Source organism: Scardinius erythrophthalmus, assembly GCF_964197995.2.
Source record: "Scardinius erythrophthalmus genome assembly, chromosome: 6".
NCBI classification, from domain to species: Eukaryota; Metazoa; Chordata; class Actinopteri; order Cypriniformes; family Leuciscidae; genus Scardinius; species Scardinius erythrophthalmus.
In genome coordinates, this window is record NC_138226.1 from 29,090,899 (window position 1) to 29,113,385 (window position 22,487).

The 22,487-nt window shown below is 40.5% G+C and overlaps 1 protein-coding gene across 1 annotated transcript in view; it reads left to right on the forward strand.

Annotated features, from left to right (window-relative positions):
• The window catches only part of col4a2 (collagen, type IV, alpha 2), a 133,083-nt gene that overhangs the window by 66,262 nt on the left and 44,334 nt on the right, over positions 1 to 22,487 (forward strand). Inside the window, exons 5-21 of the mRNA XM_081369536.1 lie at positions 8,922 to 9,056; positions 12,394 to 12,438; positions 12,706 to 12,822; positions 12,992 to 13,060; positions 13,171 to 13,206; positions 13,317 to 13,370; positions 14,156 to 14,191; positions 14,333 to 14,374; positions 14,475 to 14,543; positions 14,654 to 14,698; positions 15,111 to 15,164; positions 15,496 to 15,531; positions 15,614 to 15,658; positions 15,755 to 15,803; positions 16,526 to 16,636; positions 21,629 to 21,784; positions 22,334 to 22,405. Of these exons, the coding sequence (XP_081225662.1) occupies positions 8,922 to 9,056; positions 12,394 to 12,438; positions 12,706 to 12,822; positions 12,992 to 13,060; positions 13,171 to 13,206; positions 13,317 to 13,370; positions 14,156 to 14,191; positions 14,333 to 14,374; positions 14,475 to 14,543; positions 14,654 to 14,698; positions 15,111 to 15,164; positions 15,496 to 15,531; positions 15,614 to 15,658; positions 15,755 to 15,803; positions 16,526 to 16,636; positions 21,629 to 21,784; positions 22,334 to 22,405 (1,171 nt within the window). The remainder of the gene's footprint in view (positions 1 to 8,921; positions 9,057 to 12,393; positions 12,439 to 12,705; positions 12,823 to 12,991; positions 13,061 to 13,170; positions 13,207 to 13,316; positions 13,371 to 14,155; positions 14,192 to 14,332; positions 14,375 to 14,474; positions 14,544 to 14,653; positions 14,699 to 15,110; positions 15,165 to 15,495; positions 15,532 to 15,613; positions 15,659 to 15,754; positions 15,804 to 16,525; positions 16,637 to 21,628; positions 21,785 to 22,333; positions 22,406 to 22,487) is intronic.

The window sequence follows — 22,487 nt, forward strand, 5'->3', positions numbered from 1 at the left end:
TTTTATAATTCTTTTATAATTTTATAGATTTAGTTTTAATTTTAAATAAATTTTATGAACTAAACAGCTCTTAAACATACTTTATTACTAGGAAAAAAAATGAAATAACCTATGAATCATGAAAGTATTATGTAATAGTTTAAGAAATTTCCCCTGATATAAAAAAATTTTTGCATGTAGGGCTGTTTAAAATTGAGTCAAAACCCATAGAACTTTTTTTTTTTTTTTTTTTATGAATGCCGTGAATAACTATGCATGAGTTTCAAGAGAGACCACTACTGAAATAACTTTTTGTATTTGTTATGTTACTATATTTTTTTTTTGTAAGTTTGCTGGTTCTGTGGGGCACAGCAGTTTGGTTTTCCCCTGTTGAGCAGAACAGAAAATGGGTCAAGGAATCAGGAAGACACATAGTAGGGGACAGGACGTTTGATGGCCAGCAGGGTATTGACCTGGTTCCTGGTGACGGCCCAGGAAATAACAAATCTCATGTATTTGATCTCTTATACCTTAAAGGCTTTGCATCTGGGCACAAATTCAAAGCTTTTTCTGAAGAATAAAAAAAGGCTGTGGCCATGGAGTAATGTTATTTTAGTAAACTTTGTTATATTTTCATTGACTGTGACTTGCAGATAGACTAAGCCCAGATATGTTAATGCTTTATTTAGCTAAAAACAGATAATATGTCTGCACAAAGCATATCAAGGACATGTAAGGGTGAAAACATGCGCTGGAGGGCATTACACAGGATGTTTATATTTACTTTAAAAAACAACAGCGATCATGTGATTTCCTGGGTCATTGCTAGGTTTGTAGGGGTGTAGTCGTTGCTAGGTTTGTAGGGGTGTAGGGTGATTTCTAGGATGTGACTACCACATGTCAAAACAACAAATCATAGACTTCAAGTGGAGAGTAGGACATCATATTTAATGGGCTATATTTTTGCTGAATTTTGGGGATGTGTAAAATAAATTTGGCAGAAAGGGTCAAGTAAACATTTGGTTCTTGAGAAAGAAGGGATTTTTCTGGATAATACAGCAGCTAAATAACGAGCCGCTTAAAACTATATGGGCTATTGTTTGTCTACGTAAGGACTTGTGGTGCATTGTATGGAGAACACACTGGAAATCCATGTCAGTTACTTTCCTCTCTAGCCATTATCTCACTGTAAGGCAGTAATTCACTGTGGAGTCTGAGTAGTCTGAGACTATATATATATATATATATTATATATCATGTTGACTCTTTGCCCAGTCAAGTCAGATGTTCAAGGTCTTTGGTCTTTGGACGATCTCAACCTGAAAAATCCAGCATTGCTGGTCACCAACATAAGGTATGTTTTGCATGTTGCTTCATGAGCTGTTGGTTTGCTGGAGTCAAGTCAAGTCAAGTCATCCTCATTTATATAGAGCTTTTAACAATGTAGATTGTTTCAAAGCAGCTTTACAGAGATAAGCGTATAATTTAAGGTAACAGTGATTGTTTTGGCTTTATAGCGGTTCTTTAATAAAGTTATTTTCCAGCTAAAGTTATTGTTCATTGATTCGCTTCCGTCGCAACGATCATTTGTTATTAAATTAGGGGCCGCTAAGACGACACCATTCTGACTACACAGACTTCAAACACGAACCTGTGAGAAACGCTGATGGCGTTCACATGCGCATTAAGAATTGGTTCTATAGTTATGTGCGTTTATAGAAGCTGCCACTTGGAAATATTATGAGGAAACATGGAATTAGTTTCCATTGTTATGCTGATGACACTCAAATCTATATTTCATCACGGCCGGATGAAAACGCTAAATTATCCAAATTGACAGAGTGTGTTAAAGATATAAAAGATTGGATGACGCATAATTTTCTTTTATTAAATCCAGACAAGACAGAGGTACTACTTATCGGTTCAAAAAACCACCCACAAAACCTCTCACAATACAACTTTAACATAGTATGATGTCCTGTTACTTCATCCTCTACAGTAAAAGACCTGGGTGTTATATTAGACTGCAACCTGTCTTTTGAAAATCATATTTCATATGTAACAAGAACAGCCTTTTTCCACCTTAGAAACATTGCTAAGCTACGTAACATGCTATCAGTTTCTGATGCAGAAAAGTTAGTTCATGCATTCATGACTTCGAGACTAGATTACTGTAATGCGTTATTAGCCGGTTGTCCTGCATCCTCAATAAACAAGCTACAGTTAGTCCAAAATGCCGCCGCTAGAGTTCTAACTAGATCAAGAAAATATGATCATATAACACCGATTTTATCATCACTACATTGGTTACCTATAAAGTCCCGTATTAATTACAAGGTATTGCTACTGACTTATAAAGCCCTAAACGGCTTAGCTCCAGTCTATTTGGCGGATCTTCTATCGCCCTATAATCCATCGCGCTCTTTAAGGTCACTAAATTCGAGGCTTTTGGTCATACCTAGGATATCCAGATCCACCAAAGGATTTTTTTTCTCCATTAGGTCACCTGATGGAGTTTTTCGGTTCCTTGCCACTGTTGCCTTTGGCTTGCTCAGTTGGGGATATTTAATTTAATTAATCAATCAACGATACTATTGATCAGCATTACCAAACGTAGACGTTCCACTAGAAACAAACATTGATGTATTGTTCTAATTTATTGCTGTGAAGCTGCTTTGATACAGACTGTGTTGTGAAAAGCGCTATATAAATAAACTTGACTTGACTTGACTTGACTTGCGTTTGAATATATGTGCGCAGGTTTGTAATTCCCTACAAACCAAGCCTAAACAAAGTACTGGTCTTTCCTTATAGATTTTGATACAGAATTTTATTTTGTCACTTGGGGGTAGGTACGCAAAACGAATTTTCCCGACAACGCTTTATCTGGAGTGGTAAAGGGATCTGGAGTGGTAAAGGGATACGGCCTGGATCCGGCAGGCTGCGGGAAAACCTCGGGATAAACAAAGACACTAAAATTAGCGTAGATGCCATTCTTCTTATGATGTAATGAGTACATCAGGATTTATGGGAAGTGTTCCCAGTTCCAGCTGACCTAATCTATGCAGCCTAACATTGAATTATAGAAGTCTATAATGTATTATGTGAATGCTAGGTCAAAGAGATGTGTCTTTAATCTAGCTTTGAACTGACAGAGTGTGTCTGCTTCCCGGACAATGGTAGGAAGACTGTTCCAGAGTTTTGGTGCTAAATAGGAAAAGGATCTACCGCCAGCAGTTGACTTTGATATTCTAGGTATTATCAACTGGCCGGAATTTTGAGATCGCAATAGACTTGAAGGACTATAATACGTCAAGAGCTCTCTCAAGTACTGCGGAGCTAAACCATTTAGTGCTTTGTAAGTAATCAGCAATATTTAAAAATTAATGTGATGTTTAATAGGGAGCCAGTGCAGTGTTGACAGAACAGGGCTAATATGGTCATACTTCCTGGTTCTGGTAAGAACTCGAGCTGCTGTGTTTTGAACCAGCTGTAGTTTGTTTATTAAGCGTGCAGGGCAACCACCCAGTAGAGCATTACAATACAATGGACCCCAGCATGGGAAGTAGGAGTGCCTTTGGACCAGCTACACCAGCTCAGTTTTGCTTGAGAACAGCATTACAATGTGGATCCACCAGCACTGTACCAGCTCTGACTTGCATAAACCAGTCTCGACCAACATGGACCAATGTTACTGGTTTATGCTAAATTTTTCAGCAGGGAAATCATGCTGAAGAACATGATCATAATTTTGACACAAACTTGTGGAGTTCATTCAGCTTGAGCTATTAAAACTGCTATAATTGAAGCATGGATTACTTGTTTAATATTTCAAATTCTACAGCCTGTGTATCAGGTCAAATTTTTAAACATTTTAGCCTGTATAAGCATGACCTGGATGTTAAATTAAATGTGTTATTTAAAAAAAAAGAAATACAAATCAAGCCGTAATTTCAAGGTTTTTAGGCTCAGTATAGACATTCAACAAAATCTATTTTAGTTGATCTATCGGTCAAGTTCTTTTTCCATGGCATTGGTAGATTCCCCATGCCCCATTTCCATGGTTATAAGTTGCAGAGTTAAGAAATGTTGTTGTAATTGCTCCCTTGTGTTTTTAAAAAAGTAAATAATTATTGGTAATACATTTTGTCTCATTTCCTGTGAGATGTTTTCTAGAATCACTTGTTTTTTCTACCATGGGAAATATCAACTACATTAACAAAGCGCCCCCAACACCAACCTCACTACTACTGTTACTATGACAGATAAATTTGGTTCATAAATACAAATTCAGTTCTCACAGTCGCATCTTTCATGCTCAGCAAGAAATGTATTCTCTTGACCGGTTATAAATTCATAGAAGCACAGTGCCACCATGTGAAGTGTCTGTCCCCTACACATCACAACACAGCATTATTCAATGTGTTGATGTAATTTCCACTGAAACAGGATGACAGAGCGGGACATATCAAGCAGCTTTTTTAAAATAGCCAATTGTGTTTAGTTAATATCACAGCTCGGCCAGAGCCGTTAATCTCAATAAAGCTGCAGTTTCCTCCTAATCTCCTCCATATCGCTTTAAAATATAGCATTCTGTGCAGAATTTAAATGGGTCTGATATGTTTTGTCGTCTGCGCCAACTCGAACATGAGATCCACTCTGAAGCAGACTGTTTGCACACTGCGGCAGTTCACTAACGTGAATCCAGACCTTAATTCACCCCAATGAAAAGCATATTTACAATGTCTGAATCGTTCCCTGTCCCCTACATAGTGCACTTTGTGCCATTCACAATATAGAAAATGGTAAATGCTTGAACAAGTGACTTTAGCTGCAGCTTCAGCGTATTTATAGTGTAGAGGGTGGGACGCTTCAGATTCTAGAGAGTAGTTGATTGGACTGAAAAGCTGATGAGAAGCTGAAGTGCAGAGTGATGTCATCAAAATCATGATCCATACTGGCGGAAGTGAGAGACTGTAAGTTTTGTAACGCTTATTATCCTCTAAATGTATTTTTTTTTTCATTGTTTTCAAGCACACTAACTTATAGATAACAGTAAGTGTTACATATTCATACTAAAAGCTAAAAAAATATAATTTTGATTTCATGGGGACTGTAATGTCAGCATGTCAGTTGCGACAGTTTTTTTTTGTTTTCCCTATTATGACGTATATCCAAGTGAAGCGGCTTCTTGAACAAGAAAAAATGTAGGGCGGGACTTAATTTTGTCCATCGGGAATTGATTTGATGGTTGTGGTTTGCCATTGCTCTGATGTCATGTGAGTGACAATAGACTGTAAAAAAAGATGGACAACGAACCTTCACTCTCTTCCATTGTAAAAAAGTGAAGCCGCCAAAGTCCCAATATGGCGCTGACATCTTGCGCTGATTTGAGACCTGATTCTGCGCAGTACTGAACAATGGACTCGAGTCTGCGCAGTAGTGAGCGTGAAGTGGAGCATCGATATCAAGGTCCCGCCCACACTCTCGCAGAAAAATGCAAAAGAAATTTGTCCGTTGGTGCCTACTTCAGTCCTACTTCATTTAGAGATGCTGTCAATCATGACATCGCATTCCCGTTGTATAGCATCAAATAACTAAGACCAAACTTATTTCCAAAAATGAACACTTAAACTGATGAGATTTAAAATGTGACTGCCCTAACTTTTCAGATTGTTCTTCTTACTGTAAAGAACAGTTTAATAATTTAAAGAACCTTTTTCCATAAAGAACCCTCTATTTAATGGAAATGGATGTGGTTCTATGAACCATTGATGGTAATAAAAATGGCTTTCGCACCGGAGGATCGTTTTCATAGGTCCTATAACTATACCCGCTTTTTTGCGTGTTCGCGACAACTGCGTGTTCCCAGGAAATGGGAACGATTTTAGTGTAAAGAATGTCTTTTTGGGGGCAAAATTAGCTCATTCAGAGTAGGGTCTAAACCAACACAATAGGAAGGAACTATCAGTGACATAATTGTACGTTGATAGGCTGAACGCACGCCATACAAAACACAGGCCCCTGCCATTTTTATCGTGTAAACACAGTTTACATACTCTACGAACAGTGGCGTGGCGTGGGGAAAATTTCTGAGGAAGCCAATTAAGACACAACCTCTAAGCTGTGTGTTTTAAGGGGTGGGGGCAGAAAATCATACGTTACCATTTATATGTTGCTATTTGGATTAACTATTAGAGCGCCCAGCATCATCTTACCGGGACTTATGCTTGTTACAATCCAACACTTTGAGCACGGACGCTCGCTCTCTCTCTCTCTCTCTCTCTCTCTCTCTCTCTCTCTCTCTCTCTCTCTCTCTCTCTCTCTCTCTCTCTCTCTCTTTCTCTCTCTCACACACACACACACACACACACACACACACACACACACACACACACACACACACACACACACACACACAGTCAGTCCTCTTAAACATCTTTCATGGTGTTTTTTATTAAAACATTCGCAGATAGGAAACGCCAACGGTAAGCAACAAGAAGATAACCTTTTTCATTTAATACACCCTTAAATCGGTGTGACGCTCATTAAGGATATACAATAGCGGTTATTCACAAACAATAAACAACAAAGTGCACTCACATGCTGCTTAATCAAAGCACGCAAGAAACAGTAAGAAGAACTATAATCACATTAAAAAAAAATAACACATCGCTAAATGGGCAGTTCAGACCAGACGAGCTCTTTCTCTCTCGCTCGCTCTCTCTCTCTCTCTCTCTCTCTCTCTCTCTCTCACACACACACACACACACACACACACACACACACACACACAGAGACAGTCAGTCAGTCCTCTTAAACATCTTATGGTCTTTTCATTAAAACATTAGCAGATAGATAGGAAACGGACGGTAAGCAACAAGAAGATAACCTTTTTCATTTAGTTTTGGTGTTGGCCTGCCATCGGATTTAATTCTGAGTTGCTGCTGTAGAGGCAGTTTAGTAAAATATTTTTTTATCAAATACGTCCAAATCTCCACCCTCCATAATTACAATTAATAATTTTAGCTAACTAGCTAAACAAGATGTCAACACAAATCCACAAATCTTCCGCTATTTCATTCATTCATTCATTGGCGATGATAACGTGATGTGATTGGCCTGATGCCAACAAGTTCATGGCTTCCCTTGACACTGTCCTGACCAATCACAGGGGAGCAGTGTCGTGACATAGCGTCACTTGATTGGTTAATCATTCTTTTTTTTTTCTATCAAGGGATGCCAACTCAGCCTGGCCTCCTCACAGACACAGGGTGCAGTACCATGTTTTCAACGCTCATTCACCATGTCACTTTTATAGGGGCGCTGTTTTACACATCATAAAACGCTCAGTAATGAATGAAGAGAGACGATGAGGAGATGACAGGATTACGTAAACTGTGAAAACAAAAGTGTTTATTAAATGACGATTATATTCTGAAAAAGTGAGGAAGCATGGCTTCCCTTGGCCTCCGCAAGAAAACGCCACTGTCTACGAACTAACACCATGAACATGGAAAACAGCAAAAAATTAACCAGCGCCGAAGTCCAGTTACTTCTCAACCTTGTGCTACAGAGCTGTTAACATTATTGAATGTTGCGCTTAAATGACGTCTCTGGCAGCCGGCTTACGTCACTTCAAGGTTCCTGCTGGCTTTGCGAATGCAACAAGGAAATGGCCCTAGGGGAACATTTAGTTCTCGGGGGAACACCCTGGTGGCTAGTCCCTATAACTGCGTTCCTATAACTGTGAAAGACCCTATAGAACCTTTATTTTGTGAGTGTATACAGAGCTTTATGAAGAAACAACTTTGTGTTCACTGTAGACTATCTTAGACCTCCATACTTACCATGCAAAGCTCAATCAATGACTTCATCCAGTCTCTTTCTCAAATAATCAGCACACTACCCAGATGCTGCTACTAATCTGAAATGTTTTTTGATGCTCTGTTGATGTGGATGTGCTTTGTGTGGATGACATCCAGTACATAGCACTGTCTTTGATCAGACGGAGTCTTGCACTCTTAACAGGGTCTCAGATCAGTTGGCTGACTGTGGATTAGGGGTAGAGCAGGGGCTTTAAGTGTGCATGAGACTGCAGGGCGTCTGTTTATCAATCTATCCCATCAGAGTAGAACACGGTTTGTTCACTGGATTTAAGTTCTTACCCACACAAATCTCTAGACATGAACACAAACACAATCTTGTTTCATTTTCCATTTAATTGCATTTACAGTTTGCTTTGATTTGGAGCAGACAGATCTACAGATAACAGGGCAGACTACAAATCACATATTTAATATCATAGTTCTACAGTGTATTAGTTAGTTTGACTAATACATGTTTCAGCTCCTGAATGAATTCAGATCAAGTTAAGGAACAACACAGGTTTTAAACTAAAAACTCAACATGTGTAGGCCTACCCCACAATTTATCACACACTCATATATGCAGTGTGGTGTTGGAAGCACTGGATGGTGCTAGAGCTTTACAATGTGTTATAAAAAAAGTCATATTTTTATTCATACAAAGCGTTATGTTGCCACCTGGTGGGCATGTTTTGAAATGTAAAAGCTGTGTTCTAAATTTTGGTTGTGTTCTAAATTAAATATACTAGTTTACTTACTACTTACTACTTGCAGTTTGCACTGTATACTGTGTACTATTAAAAGGTATTTGAAACGAAATGCATTATGTATTTTTGCAACATTCCATACTAATGTTTAATGCATGTGAGAAACTTCTTTTTGATCTTAGGTGTAAATGAGGTTTACACATTACTGTGTATAGGCTATATACTTTTTTTTTATTTTTTATTTTTTTATTGTTTTTTATGATATAACTTGTATATTATGTTCTAAAACTTAAGATTGCTCCTTGTAAATGTACCTCTTCTATATGTAATTTAAACTAATTGTGTTACCTCTGTATGTGAACTGCAGGGATTGCCTGGACCCCTTGGTCCCCAGGGCCCCACAGGCCCTAATGGGCGACAAGGTGACACTGGTCTCCAGGGCTCTAAAGGAGAGAAGGGAGACCATGGCAAAGGAGGCAGTATGGGTCCAAAAGGAAGTGTGGTGAGTCTCTCTGTCCTGCTCTCTATTTCTGCTGTTATGTAAGGACGTAGTAAAATGCTTTTTAAAATACAATAGGTTTAGAGTTTAAGCTGCCTTTTCACTATCTCCGACATTCATGTACTATTGTTACTTTTCATCTCGCGGGAATTGCAATGAATTCATTTATTCACCATGGTAAAATGAATGAATAGTGAATGAATGAAAGCAAATCAATTTAAATAATTATGTAATGATTATAAAACGATTTTTTCAGCCATAAGTATCCATAACTCCCCATTTTACAGGAATAGTGTTTAACGAATAACATTTTATGGTAGTTGGTAGTTCTCGCCTTGCGCTTTTGATTAGATCACATCACATTCAGTCTGGTGGTCGCATAGGCTCTTGTGAATGTGCATCAACTTAAAAATGAATACTTACCGAAGAGTTACCGAAATCATTTACATTAAAGCAACACTAAGGAACATTTTTTACCTTAAAATAATGTTTCCAAAATCGTATCAGTGGTTCATCAAGTCATAACAGGGTGAGAGGCACTTCTGGATTCATTTTGCAGCCCTATATCTGCTATAACCACACCATGCAAGTTTGCCAAACCGGGTCGCGTTTCTGTAGTTCGAATGAGACATGAGAAAACTACAAATTTGACTTGCTTTACGTCAAGCGTTACAATAGTCATTATTTAGTTTTCCTTCGTTTCTGATGTCGCAATACATCATACTTTCATGAAATCATGCAACATACTCTACCTTGTCTGTGGACATCGTTCATTCAAAGCCGGTGCTGGATAAACAGTGAGTGTGCGTGCGACAGTAGGCTGCGGGCGGCGAAATTATTTACGACAGCGGTAATGGACAATTCCGCTTCCAACCTGTAGGGCGACCGAAGATGAAAAGTTCCTTAGTGTTGCTTTAATTATTTCCCTAGTGTTGCCAGCCAGCACCAGCACCAGCACCAGCATTTTTTTATTCGTTTTTTTTTTTTGGTCATTTTCACAAAACTTTCATTGCCCCCAGAATATTTTTGTTGTATGAATATCATGCAAAACATTTGATTCTAGCTTAATGCATTCTTTTTTATCAACTCTTGCAAAAGGGTACGTTTCATAAAAAAAAAAAAAAAAAAAAACATTTTGACCAAAAAGCTGAGAAAATCATGTTTTGGTCAAAGACTAAAGCCCAATTTATACTTCTGCGTCGAACTCATGCCGTAGCTACGTCGTAGGCTATGTATAGCGTGTGTACTCCGTCAATGACTGGGAAGTGTTGTGTCATAAATGGCGGGAAAAGAGTGAAAATAATATACTTTAGTGAAAACTTAATTTTCTCGGACACCTAATTAAATGTTAATTGCAATTAAATGAAAATATATAATTCTTTAAACTTAAATGCAGAGTGTCAGAGTTATGTTCAGTTTTGTTGTCATATTGTTCCTGTGTTTTTGCTTCTTTTCAGGGTACGCTTACACGACAACAATGTACTAAAAATGGAATAGTTTTTCCTTTGTTTTTCGTGTATAAACAAAGGCAATGTCAAAACGATCCCCTTTCACAAGAATCCGCGGAATCGACAAAAAATGCTGTATTTGATGCCAGGCCAGTAGTTGGCGATGTGACTTTGTAAAGAAACACATCCCTATAGACTGAACACATAATACACATGCACATGACGTCACCATTTTCACAAATTTGTATTTTTGTAGTTTACAAAAAACTTGTTTTGTAAAAACTTGAAACCTGTTTTCAAAAGTTTGCATTTCCTGTCCCCCAAAACGCCGCTGACATAAATGAACGGCCAAAAAAGCATTTTTAGTTGAAAATGGTGATGTGTAAACAGCCCCTTAGTTTAGTCCCTGGTTAGTTGCCTTTGTTTCTGATTAGTTTCAACTGTGTCTCATCTAGTTACCTTTGTTGGCCCTGTGTATTTATAGCCCTGTGATTTTCACGTTTGTCAGTTTTCGTTTGCTTTATGTGTGGTTAGCGTTCTTACTATTTATTCCCACAATCTCCTGCATATTTATGTTTAGTAAATAAAGCCTTGTTTGTTTTGCATTACCTTTTCGTCATCTTCATCTACCACACGCATTACACAGTCAGCTTTAGAGTGGTTTTTTGACCTACCTACCTAATCTTTATATGTAATTTCAGAATTACTTCTGCAGTTTTTTAAATATGGTGAAAGCGTGCTGCCGAATGTATTGACAAGCATTCATGGTCAACTAAAATATACTTTATTTATGTCCTTTAATTTATTTTATCTGAAAGTAATATATATATATACAGTGCAATGCATAAGTGAATACACCCATGCTAAAGTTGACTAAAAAGAGGAATAAAAAATCATATTTTGGAAATTGAACTTAATGCCTTAATTAAAAAAATTAGTAAAAATCCAACCTTTAAGGACACCAATTTTCTTTGTGAATGAATAATGTATCGTAAATAAATAAATGTTCTTCCTTAAAATACATGGTGCATAAGTGAGTACACCCCTATGTTAAATTCCCATAGAGGCAGGCAGATTTTTATTTTTAAGTATTAAAAAAAAAAAAAAATTAGGATACTATGCATCCTGATAAAGTTCCCTTGGCCTTTGGAATTAAAATAGCCCCACATCTTCACATAGCCTTCACCATACCTAGAGATTGGCATGGGGTACTTTCCATAAGATCATCTCTCAATGCAAATCAAACTAGCTATTAGGCTAACTGAAATAAAACCATGCCAATCTCTAGGTATGGTGAAGGCTATATGATGATGTGGGGCTATTTTAATTCCAAAGGCCAAGGGAACTTTATCAGGATGCATAGTATCCAAAAAAAATAAAAATAAAAAATACTTAAAAATAAAAATCTGCCTGCCTCTATGGGAATTTAACATAGGGGTGTACTCACTTATGCACCATGTATTTTAAGGAAGAACATTTATTTATTTACGATACATTATTCATTCACAAAGAAAATTGGTGTCCTTAAAGGTTGGATTTTTCTTAATTTTTTTAATTAAGGCATTAAGTTCAATTTCCAAAATATGATTTTTTATTCCTCTTTTTAGTCAACTTTAGCATGGGTGTATTCACTTATGCATTGCACTGTATATGTATATATATATATATATATATATATATATATATATATGTTTAAGATCTAATGTACACTAAGTGCACATTAAGTTCAATTAAGGATACTTCTTTTTTTACTTATTTTTTTAAGCCATTTTTGCCTTGTTGTACTTTATCGTCCTGTTTAAAACATACTCAAGAGCAGTTCTAAGAGCGAGTTAAAAAGTGAAACTTCACATGGAAAAGTGAAATGCTAATGACATTTGGTCTTTCTTTAGGGAATGGTGGGGGTTCCAGGGTTTGATGGAGCAGATGGTATTCCGGTAAGTATTTTGTTTATATCAACAATATTATTTTTAAATGTATGAAGTGAAGCAGAGTTTTATAAAATCATAAAGCAACTGCAATATGACAAAAGATACCAATGTTAAATAAATACTTCCTTTTATTAAAACTAATCACAGAAATAAACAAGTCTTCTTAGTAATATAGTTCAAATATCATAAATACTTTTCCTTAGACTTCTAAATGCAGTTTTTATTGTGAGTTTTGGATTCACCAATTCTGGGTCATTGGTAATCTCTCATCAGGGCCACCCTGGTCCATCTGGGCCTCGTGGAAAACCAGGAGCTGATGGCTGTAATGGAACCCGGGGAGATTCTGGAATGCCGGGACTTTCAGGATTCGATGCTGGACCTGGAATACCAGTATGAATGTTCATTTATTTGTATGTCAGAGTGAATTATTGAGACAGAATCTATTCATAACTCACACATGACCCATCTAACCTATAACGATTTTATTTTCTCTCGCACTCTCTTTCAATTACTTTGTCTCTGTGTACTTGCCTATCTGTAACTTTTACCTTCTGTATAGGGTCGGCCAGGAATAAAGGGGGAGAAGGGTGACCCTTTGGAGCTGTGGGTCTATATGGAAAGATTCAAGGTAAGAGGAATTTTACTAGTTTAAATGCAGTTTACATCAATACATTTGGTTTAGGTAAAAAATAAAATAGGAATGGTTCCCTGTCACTTTTTCCCTTTTTCTGTTTACAGGGAGATCTAGGGCCACCAGGTCTTCCAGGATTTGTGGTAAGTTTGACTTTCATTATTCATCTTGTGATACCAGAAACTGAGCAATCAGGGATGAAAAGATGAAGGGATAGATGTGTTTTCTAAATCATCTAATTTCACTCTTACAGGGACCGTCTGGTAGCCCAGGGTACAGTGGACTGCCAGGATATCAAGGACCTTGGGTGAGTTAGTCATACAATAAAATTACTGAGTTTTTTATTTGTTGGACTATTTATCTATTTGTTGGATTTGTTGATCTGATAACACGAACGGTGGCGTGGAAAGCAGCTTTTGTCACCACCGACCCAAGTTGGAATCTGCTTTTTTCTTAATTAATTCTTCTCCTTTTTCTTATCACATATCAGCTAAAAAATAATTTTAATCAAAATGATATTCGAAAAGGTCAAAATAAAGTGCCTAACGGCTATTTAATAGTGAGAATAAAGTCTTTAATGGGTTTTTAATTGGTATATAATTGTAATTGGATGTGATGTCCCTGCGTGACGTGCAGCTCATATTACCACACTCAAAACCATGGCTCCCTTCATGGACTTTCGAGGATACCTTTGCTGACCAACAGGTTCAATATGGTAGGATTAGGAGTAGATTTAAGGGATAGGGACGAGTAATGTCTCAATAAGTCAGTATCCATTTATGATGTTAATGAAAATTATCATATACACTGAAAATGTTGTTATCATTGCATACTGTTTTATAGTATACTACAATAGACTGAGGTGCAAAAAGTATCTACCACTATTTGTACAGCATCTAACAACTATTTACGTTTATTGCAAAACTGAAAATAACATCTATATTTACATGTAGTGCAAAGAAAGTACTGCTATTTTCACTTAATTTAAATAGCATCTATCACTATTTGCACTTAGCATCTGCCATACAATTATACTGCTTGTTTTATTTCAAACCTACTATCTCTTCTTCTCACTGTATTATCTTTCTTCAGGGTCCCTCTGGTAGTAAAGGTGTTAAAGGACAAAAGGTAATAAAACACAATATTTTGCTTAGTTTTATATAAAAAAAATTACATTCAAACAGATATATTTTTATGGCTTCACAATCCAATCAAGTCACTTTGGTAAATGAACATCTATGTTAATGTACATGTGTCGCCTCTATACAGGGTGAAAGCAGTAAACTATTAAAAGGATTCAAAGGAGAACCGGTAAGACACATATTTAGTGTCATATATCACAGTGTCAGACTAATATTATTGTGTTTAATCTGCACTGTTAACCCATCTGAATTTCATATACTCACCTCAGGGGGACATTGGAGAGCCAGGCCCACCAGGAACTTACTCGCTGATAAGACCAAACATTACAGAATTGCAGGCAGGAAGAACATGATTTTAGTTTATTACAAATATATTCTCTTAGGGGGAGAACATGATCTTGCTACTGTAATTTTCATCTTCTGTTCATTTTCTGGTTTTCTTTAACAGGGTGAAAAGGGGCAGAAGGGTTATAAAGGTGAACCAGGAGATTTGGTAGGTTACAATAGAGCTTTTTTGCACACAAATTTTCCATTCCTTCAACACAAGGATGTTCATGTTATATTTCTGGAATAGTCAGAAACAATAGAAGAAGACAAACCACTTATAGAAAAAATGGGAGAAATTATAATGCTTAATGTGGTGGTTGTTGGAATAAAATCTTACAGTTAAAAGGTTCTTTTTGATTGACGTTCGGAGTAGCTGGATCACATTGATTTTATTGGTGATTTGAAATATGTTATTGAAATGTAATCTTTAGTTTAACAGATGGTCTTTCCTCATTCAAACAGATAAGAGCAGTATGTGACTTGCAAATAGCTGTCAATGTAACTAACCACTGAATGAACCAAAAGAGACTTGGCAATATCTTAATGATGATCTTTTTTTTTTTTTTTTTTTGTTTCAGGGATATACATCTACGAAAGGAGAGACTGGTGTGTCAGGGTTTCCGGGACAACGGGTATGATTTTTTAAGTGCTGAAATCTCTTTATTAACTATTAAATCAAAATGTGAAAAAAAAAAAAAAGCCCAACTGAGTTCATTTTGGTTTTTGAATGTGCACACATATTCAACATTTATATTTATATTTATATTTATATATATATATATATATATATATATATATATATATATATATATATATATATATATATATATATATATATATATATATATATATATATATATATATATATATATATTATATATATATACATTTATATAATGTATATAAAAATATATACATTTATATATTTATATATAAAATGCAACCAATTACTATTAATTACAGGGAAACCCAGGATTAAATGGCTGGCCAGGACCGAGGGTATGCAATTTTGATAAATTTCCCAACAGTGCAAAGCATTTGTGTTTACTTAAACATTTCAAGTCTCTCTCCATTCCTACAGGGTGACACTGGACTACCAGGTTTCCCAGGAAGTTCTGGCCGCAAGGTAATAAATTCATTTCTGGTTTAGTCCTACATCTTGTCATACCTTACCAATCAATCTGCATCAAGTTGAATGACCAAAATTCATATCATTCAACAGGGAGAGAGAGGAGAACCCGGAGAGCTGATAGGAGGTTCAGATAATGGAGGTACTAAAAATAATGCACTGAGATTATCGCTGTTCAAAGGGGTCCTATTATGTTTTTTTAGTGTGTATAATTGCTGTTTGATAATGAAAAAGGTCTGCAAAGTTTCAAAGCACAACGTCACTCCAAAAGGAGTCTATATCAGTTATTCTCTATATCAGTTATTCTCTATAAACACTGTTTCTGATCTCCCTGAAGTGCCTCGATTGTAGTCTTGAGTTTTCTTCCATAAACGTCACAATATCCTCATTTAGATTAGTGAGGCATATGCAAAAAAAGGGTTGAGGCCCGGTTGAGTTTTGTTAGTAGTGTGTTGAAACTCGCGGATATGGTAAGGAGCGTTACATTTCAGAAACACCCTCGAATCGGTTGACCAATCACAACACACCGGTCCAGCTGACCAATCAAACCACAGTGCACTTTTCGGAAGGAGGGGCTTCATAGAGACAGAAACTAAACAGAGCATAACTGACAGACTGGGAAGAGAGGTGCTGCAATAATGTAAATGATGTGAAAAATAATATTTTTTTGAACATTCAATCGTGAAAACCTATTCTAGTAGACCTCAAAAACAAAATCAAGACTTTAAAAAGGGCATAATAGGGCCCCTTAAATGTCTGGTATTTGAGTGGTCCTAATCTAACCTCCAATATACAGTCTAATGTTTCAATACATTCTTAATATTTTTCTTTCTTTGCTTCTGTCTGTTTTTCTTGTTAATACAGTGGGTCCTCCAGGACCTCCAGGGGAGCGTGGCCCAAATGGAAATTATGGTTCTAAGGGTTTTAAAGGACAGCCAGGTCCCCCAGGACCCCCTCCCTCTGAACAACAACAAGGTATTTCATGACTGAGCCTTGTCTGTCAGTTAAACACAGATAGTTCAATCTAAAATGGAAAAATGGAAATTCTGACATTATTTATTCGCCCTCATGTTGCTTGCGAACTTGTAAGTCTGGTAAGTATGTAAACCTGTTGTCACAGAAACGTCTCGGTTACATATGGTAACCCTCGTTCCCTAAAGGAGGGAACGGAGACATACGTCGTGACCGGCGAAAAGGAATCTCGCCAGAGAAGCCAATTCACTTTGAGCGAAACCAAACGAGGCAATGTACAGTGGAGTGCAATCACCCGCAACAGCTGCTCCGCCATGCAGTGTGGTCACACAACGAGCAGCAGGTGCGATTGCACCTCAACTTTTTGCTGAGGAGCTGAGCCGGTGACCTGGCTGTCACAGCAGGCCGCAGCAGATGTGACGACAGGACGGAACGTACGTTGTGACCGACGAATATGAATCCCTACCAAAGCGCCACAGCTGCTGACTCCATCCAGCGCCCTGTACAAGCCGCTTACCCCTTCTTGCCTGGAAGGACGATAGGAGAAGGCTTACACAGAGTGTATCTGTCATTGTTGTTTTGTGATAACCCATACAATGAGATTATTAGATAACACTGGGAAAGCGTGCCCTTTCTGTTAGGAAGAAGAATGCTGCGGAACCCACATTCTTCCCCCAAGGAGTTATGTGGAGATATACATGTGGACTAACCCAAAGGTTGTACTGCATATGAAATACTGTGTGATTTAGCCCAAGGGAAAGACACAGGCTTCTATTTAGGAGCAGCTGTGGAAGAATACACATATGGGATCCCCGCAGGGTCACACATAAGGGACCCAGCCTTGACCCAGTTCCCAAGGATTTAACGGATAAAGGCCTGTCACCGTATACTCCGCCACATCCGGGCCGAGGGTGTTGGAGGACTCAACAGGTTTTTCAAACTGGAGTAATAAGGGTGCACAGTAGGGTGCAGCAAGCCGACAGAGCCGGGCCTCTCTGTGCTTCTACCCGTTTAGGGTGAGAACATGGGAGGAGACTGGCTCTACACGTAGGCTATAATATCTAGCGAACCTGTTCGGTGTCGCCCAGCCCGCAGCTCTACGGATATTTGTTAGCGAGGCGCCACGTGCCAGCGCCCAGGAGGATGCAACGCCTCTTGTGGAGTGAGCATGCAATACACATATGGGAATATGAATACACATGAATACACGTGAATACACATATGGGATCCCCGCAGGGTCACACATAAGGGACACAGCCTTGACCCGGTTCCCAAGGATTTAACGGATAAAGGCCTGTCACCGGATACTCCGCCACATCCGGGCCGAGGGGGTTGGAGGACTCAACAGGTTTTTCAAACTGGAGTAACAAGGGTGCACAGTAGGGTGCAGCAAGCCGACAGAGCCAGGGCTCTCAGTGCTTCTAACCGTTTAGTGTGAGAACACGGAGGAGACTGGCTCTACACGTAGGCTATAATATCTAGCGAACCTGTTAGGTGTCGCCCAGCCCACAGCTCTACAGATATTTGTTAGCGAGGCGCCACGTGCCAGCGTCCAGGAGGATGCAATGCCTCTTGTGGAGTGAGCATGCAACCTGAGCAGGCAGGGCACGCCTTGTGCTTGGTAAGCCAAGGCGATGGCATCAACTATCCAGTGGGCCATCCTCTGCTTGGAGACAGCCTTTCCCTTCTTCTAGCCTCTGTAACAGACAAAGAGCTGGTCTGTGGTCCTGAGACTTTGAGTTCTGTCCACGTACAGATGCAGAGCGCGGACAGGACAAAGCCAGGGCTGGGTCTGCCTCCTCCAAAGGGCAGCGCTTGCAGGTTCACCATCTGGTCCCAGAAGGGAGTGGTAGGAACCTTGGGCACATAGCCAGGCCGGGGTCTCAGTACAACATGGTTGTCACCCAGCCTGAACTCTAGGCACGAATCGTCGTCCGAAAATGCCTGCAGGTCCCCTACCCTCTTGATAGAGGCCAGTGCAACCAGCAGCAAAGTCTTCATGAAGAGAAGCTTTAAGTCTGCTGATTGCAAAGGCTCAAAGGGAGCATCCTGGTGTGCTCGAAGCACCAGGGAAAGGTCCCAAGAGGGTATGGAGGGGGTACGGACCCTATCGAACATATTCGGGGGTCCTCTCTGCAAGAAGAACACCACTCGATGAATAGGTTCCACTTCAAGGCATACGCACGTCTTGTAGATTGCGCCCGTGCTGAAGTGATGGTGTTAAGTACCTCTGGGGGTAAGTCACCTAGAACCTCGGCATCCCGTCCAGGGACCACACATGGAGTTTCCAGAGGTCCGGACGTGGGTGTCATAGGGTGCCCCGTCTCAGAGTCAGAAGGTCCTTCCTCAGAGGAATGGGCCAGGGAGGAACTGTCACGAGGAGCATGAGTTCTGGGAACCAGGTCCGGGTGGGTCAATAGGGAGCCACCAGAAGGACCTGCTCCTCGTCCTCCCTGACTTTGCACATGGTCTGTGCAAGTAGGCTTACTGGGGGAAACGCATATTTGCGGAGGCCCCGGGGCCAGCTGTGTGCCAGTGCGTCCATGCCGAGTGTTCCCTCGGTCAGGGAGTAAAACAGCTGGCAGTGGGAGGTCTCTGAGGAGGCAAACAGGTCTACCTGAGCCTCCCTGAACTCTCTCCAGATCAGCTGAACCGTCTGGACGTGGAGTCGCTATTCTACCAGGAGCACAGCTCGTGATAGCTCGTCGGCCACACGGTTGAGCACACTGGGGACAAACATGGCCCGAAGCGACCTCAGATGCTTCTGACTCCAGAGGAGAAGATGGTGGGTGAGTTGCGACATGCGACGGGTGCGTAGACCTTCAGATGTGCCAATGCAATTGGGGGCCCATCCACACCTCTGACACTGCATGCCCATTGTACGTTGTACGTGTGATTGTCACCCGGTGAGTGCCGTGATGCCACGCCCATCTCGGGACTCGGCCGTGAAGCCAGTGCTGAAGCGGTCTCATATGGAGCCGTCCAAGCGGGGTTACCGCTGCTGCTGCTGCCATTCAGGAGCCTCTGAAAGAATTTCAGTAGGACTGCTGTCCTGCCTTTGAACGTGTTCAGGCAGTTCAGTACCGACCAAGCGCGTTCCTCTGTGAGGTGCGCTGTCTGTGCGACCGAATCCAACTCCATACCGAGAAAAGAGATCCTCTGCACGGGGGAGAGTTTCCTCTTATCCCAGTTGACCTGAAGATCCAACTTGCTGAGGTGCCTGAGCACGAGGTCCCTGTGTTCGCATAACTGATCTAGTGTGCTAGTATGAGCCAGTCGTCGAGATGCGAATGCCCTGTTCTCTCATGGGAACAAGGGCCCCCTCCGTGACTTTTGTGAAGAAACGAGGAGACAGGGACACCCCAGAGGGCAGGACCTTGTACTGATATGCTCAACCCTCGAATGCGAAGCGCAGAAACAGCCTGTGTCGAGGGAGAATCAAGGCAGGTAAGTACGCATCCTTCAGTTTGATCACTGCAAACCAATCTTGGAGACGGATGCATTCAAAAATGCGTCTCTGCGTGAGCATTTTGAGCACAAGCTACTCCACAACGGTAGCTTGTGGAGACTCCGATTCAAAACTCGCAGGTCCAAGATCGGTCGTAACCCACCGCCTTTCTTGGGTACAATGAAGTAGGGACTGTAGTGCCCTGACCTCATATCGGCTGGAGGGACCTAGGGCCGCATACCCCTGGCTTTGCTGCCCCTCTTGGCAGGGGCCTTGACGGACAGGGGCGACCTGCCTGTGACTGGCTCCTCGGTGCCGCTTGGAAGGACGCTGCTGCTGCGGCGCGGGAGCAAGGGCAGAAGCAGGAGGATGCCCCCAGCGATGAGCAGACTGAGGGGCCGCGTGTGATTGGGGTGGAGGCAGCAGCTGACCGCTGTGACAGGATGTGATTAATCGCCTCAGTCTTCTTGAGGCTGGTCTGGGACACAGGGGAGTTAAGGAACCTGACTTTGTCAGTCTCCCTCATGTCAGCCAGACACAGCCACCATAGTGGACATCGCACGACCCACCGACCGCGTGGTGACCTTCGTCATGTGAAGTTCTTGGAGAAATTGGGGATCATGACCACCCTCGTGCAGGTCCTTCAGTGCCTTGGAGAGCCAGAGAGCCGTGTCTCCCTTCCCGGGCCTGTAAGTACTCATCGGACTTAACCGGCAAGGCTTACAAGCCCTGTGGTGAACCCACCACTGCCATACACACCATGGAGTTGTTGGACCTGCAACAACTCCATGGTGTGTATGGCAGTGGTGGGTTCACCACAGGGCTTGTAAGCCTTGCCGGTTAAGTCCGATGAGTACTTACAGGCCCGGGAAGGGAGACACGGCTCTCTGCGCCAAGTGGAGTTAGGGCACAGTTGCATAGCAACGGCCCGCTCCACTGGTGGGACGTGCATGCAATCCTTTGCCGCCCTGCCATCAAGGGTGGTGAGGGAGGAGGAGCCACCGGGGCGGTTTCTGGCAGCTCCTCATGCATCTCCGGGAAGAAAGGAACTGGGGTGGGTTGCTGTAAACAAGTGCGCGCCAACCCGAGAAACCAATCATCCAGCCTCAAGGGCTCGGGACACGGTGGAGGGTTCCACACGAGCCTGATCCTGTTGGCAGCCCGGGAAAGCATGACCATTTTTAAAAGTCTGTTGCGGTGCGTGCAGTAAGAGTTGTTTGCTTTTCGAATCAACAATGGAGTTTAAAAAAAATGATAGATGGGCCGACAACGAGGTTCAGGCTTTATTAAGCTTATATGCGAAGGACGAAATTCAGCGAGAACTGGAAAGTCACACGCAGTCCTACATCACCAGACTAATTTGCCTTATTCTTCACAGTACTTAAGACCGCAATGGAAAAGCAGACAGCAGTCGGTCTGGGGGAAAAAAGTCCCTAGTAAAAAAATTCCTAGGACAAATTGTTCCTGGTAATTTAGGTGGAAATGCGGCTTTAGACATTACTTTAACCAAACTCTGTCTCTGATATGATTGTTTCTCTGATCCACAGTGGATCTGTGGGGTACAGAGGGACCACAGGGACCACAGGGACCAAAGGGAGGCAAAGGAGAAGCTGGAGATCCTGGTAATCCTGCCACTCAGCCTGGGCCGCCTGGCTCCGATGGGAGGCCTGGATTTCCGGGACCACCTGGACCTAAGGGATCATGTAAGTGTGATAAGTGTGATGCTAATAAAGTACTTTTTGAATACACACTACCATTCAAAAGTTTGTGGTCGGTAAGATTTTTTTATGTTTTTGAAAGTCTCACCAAGGCTCCATTTATTTAATCGAAAATGTTTTAAAATGTAATTTATTAATTTGATGCCAAAGCTGAAATTTCAGTATCATTTCTTCAGTCTTCAAATTCACATCATCCTTCAGAAATCATTCTAATATGATGATTTGCTGCTCAAGAAACATTTATCTTGCTTTAAACCATATCTGATCGTTCTTTTGAACAGTAGTGTATATAGTGTGTGTGATGCAATTATTAAATATAATATTTTCCATTTGACATGCCTAGAAATTAATTGTAAAAAAAAAAAAAAAATTCTGAAGATTTCAGTCTCTCCCCACTTGTATGACTATTGCTTAAAAAATTGCCCAGGATGACTGTGATGACCAAAATGACTGTGATGGAAGTGATTTAAAGTGACATTAAACTGAATTAATACTAAAGACTTTATTAAAAACTATTAATGTGTCTTTATACAGTGGAAGACTTCTTCAGAGGCCCAGCCGGACAACGTGGACGTCCAGGGAATGCAGGAAAAAAGGGACCAAAGGGTAAGATAAGTGGAAACAAAGTTGCTTTAAGTTTTTAATAAACTGCTAGGGTTATTTGCATGGCAAGATCAAGTCATGTTGT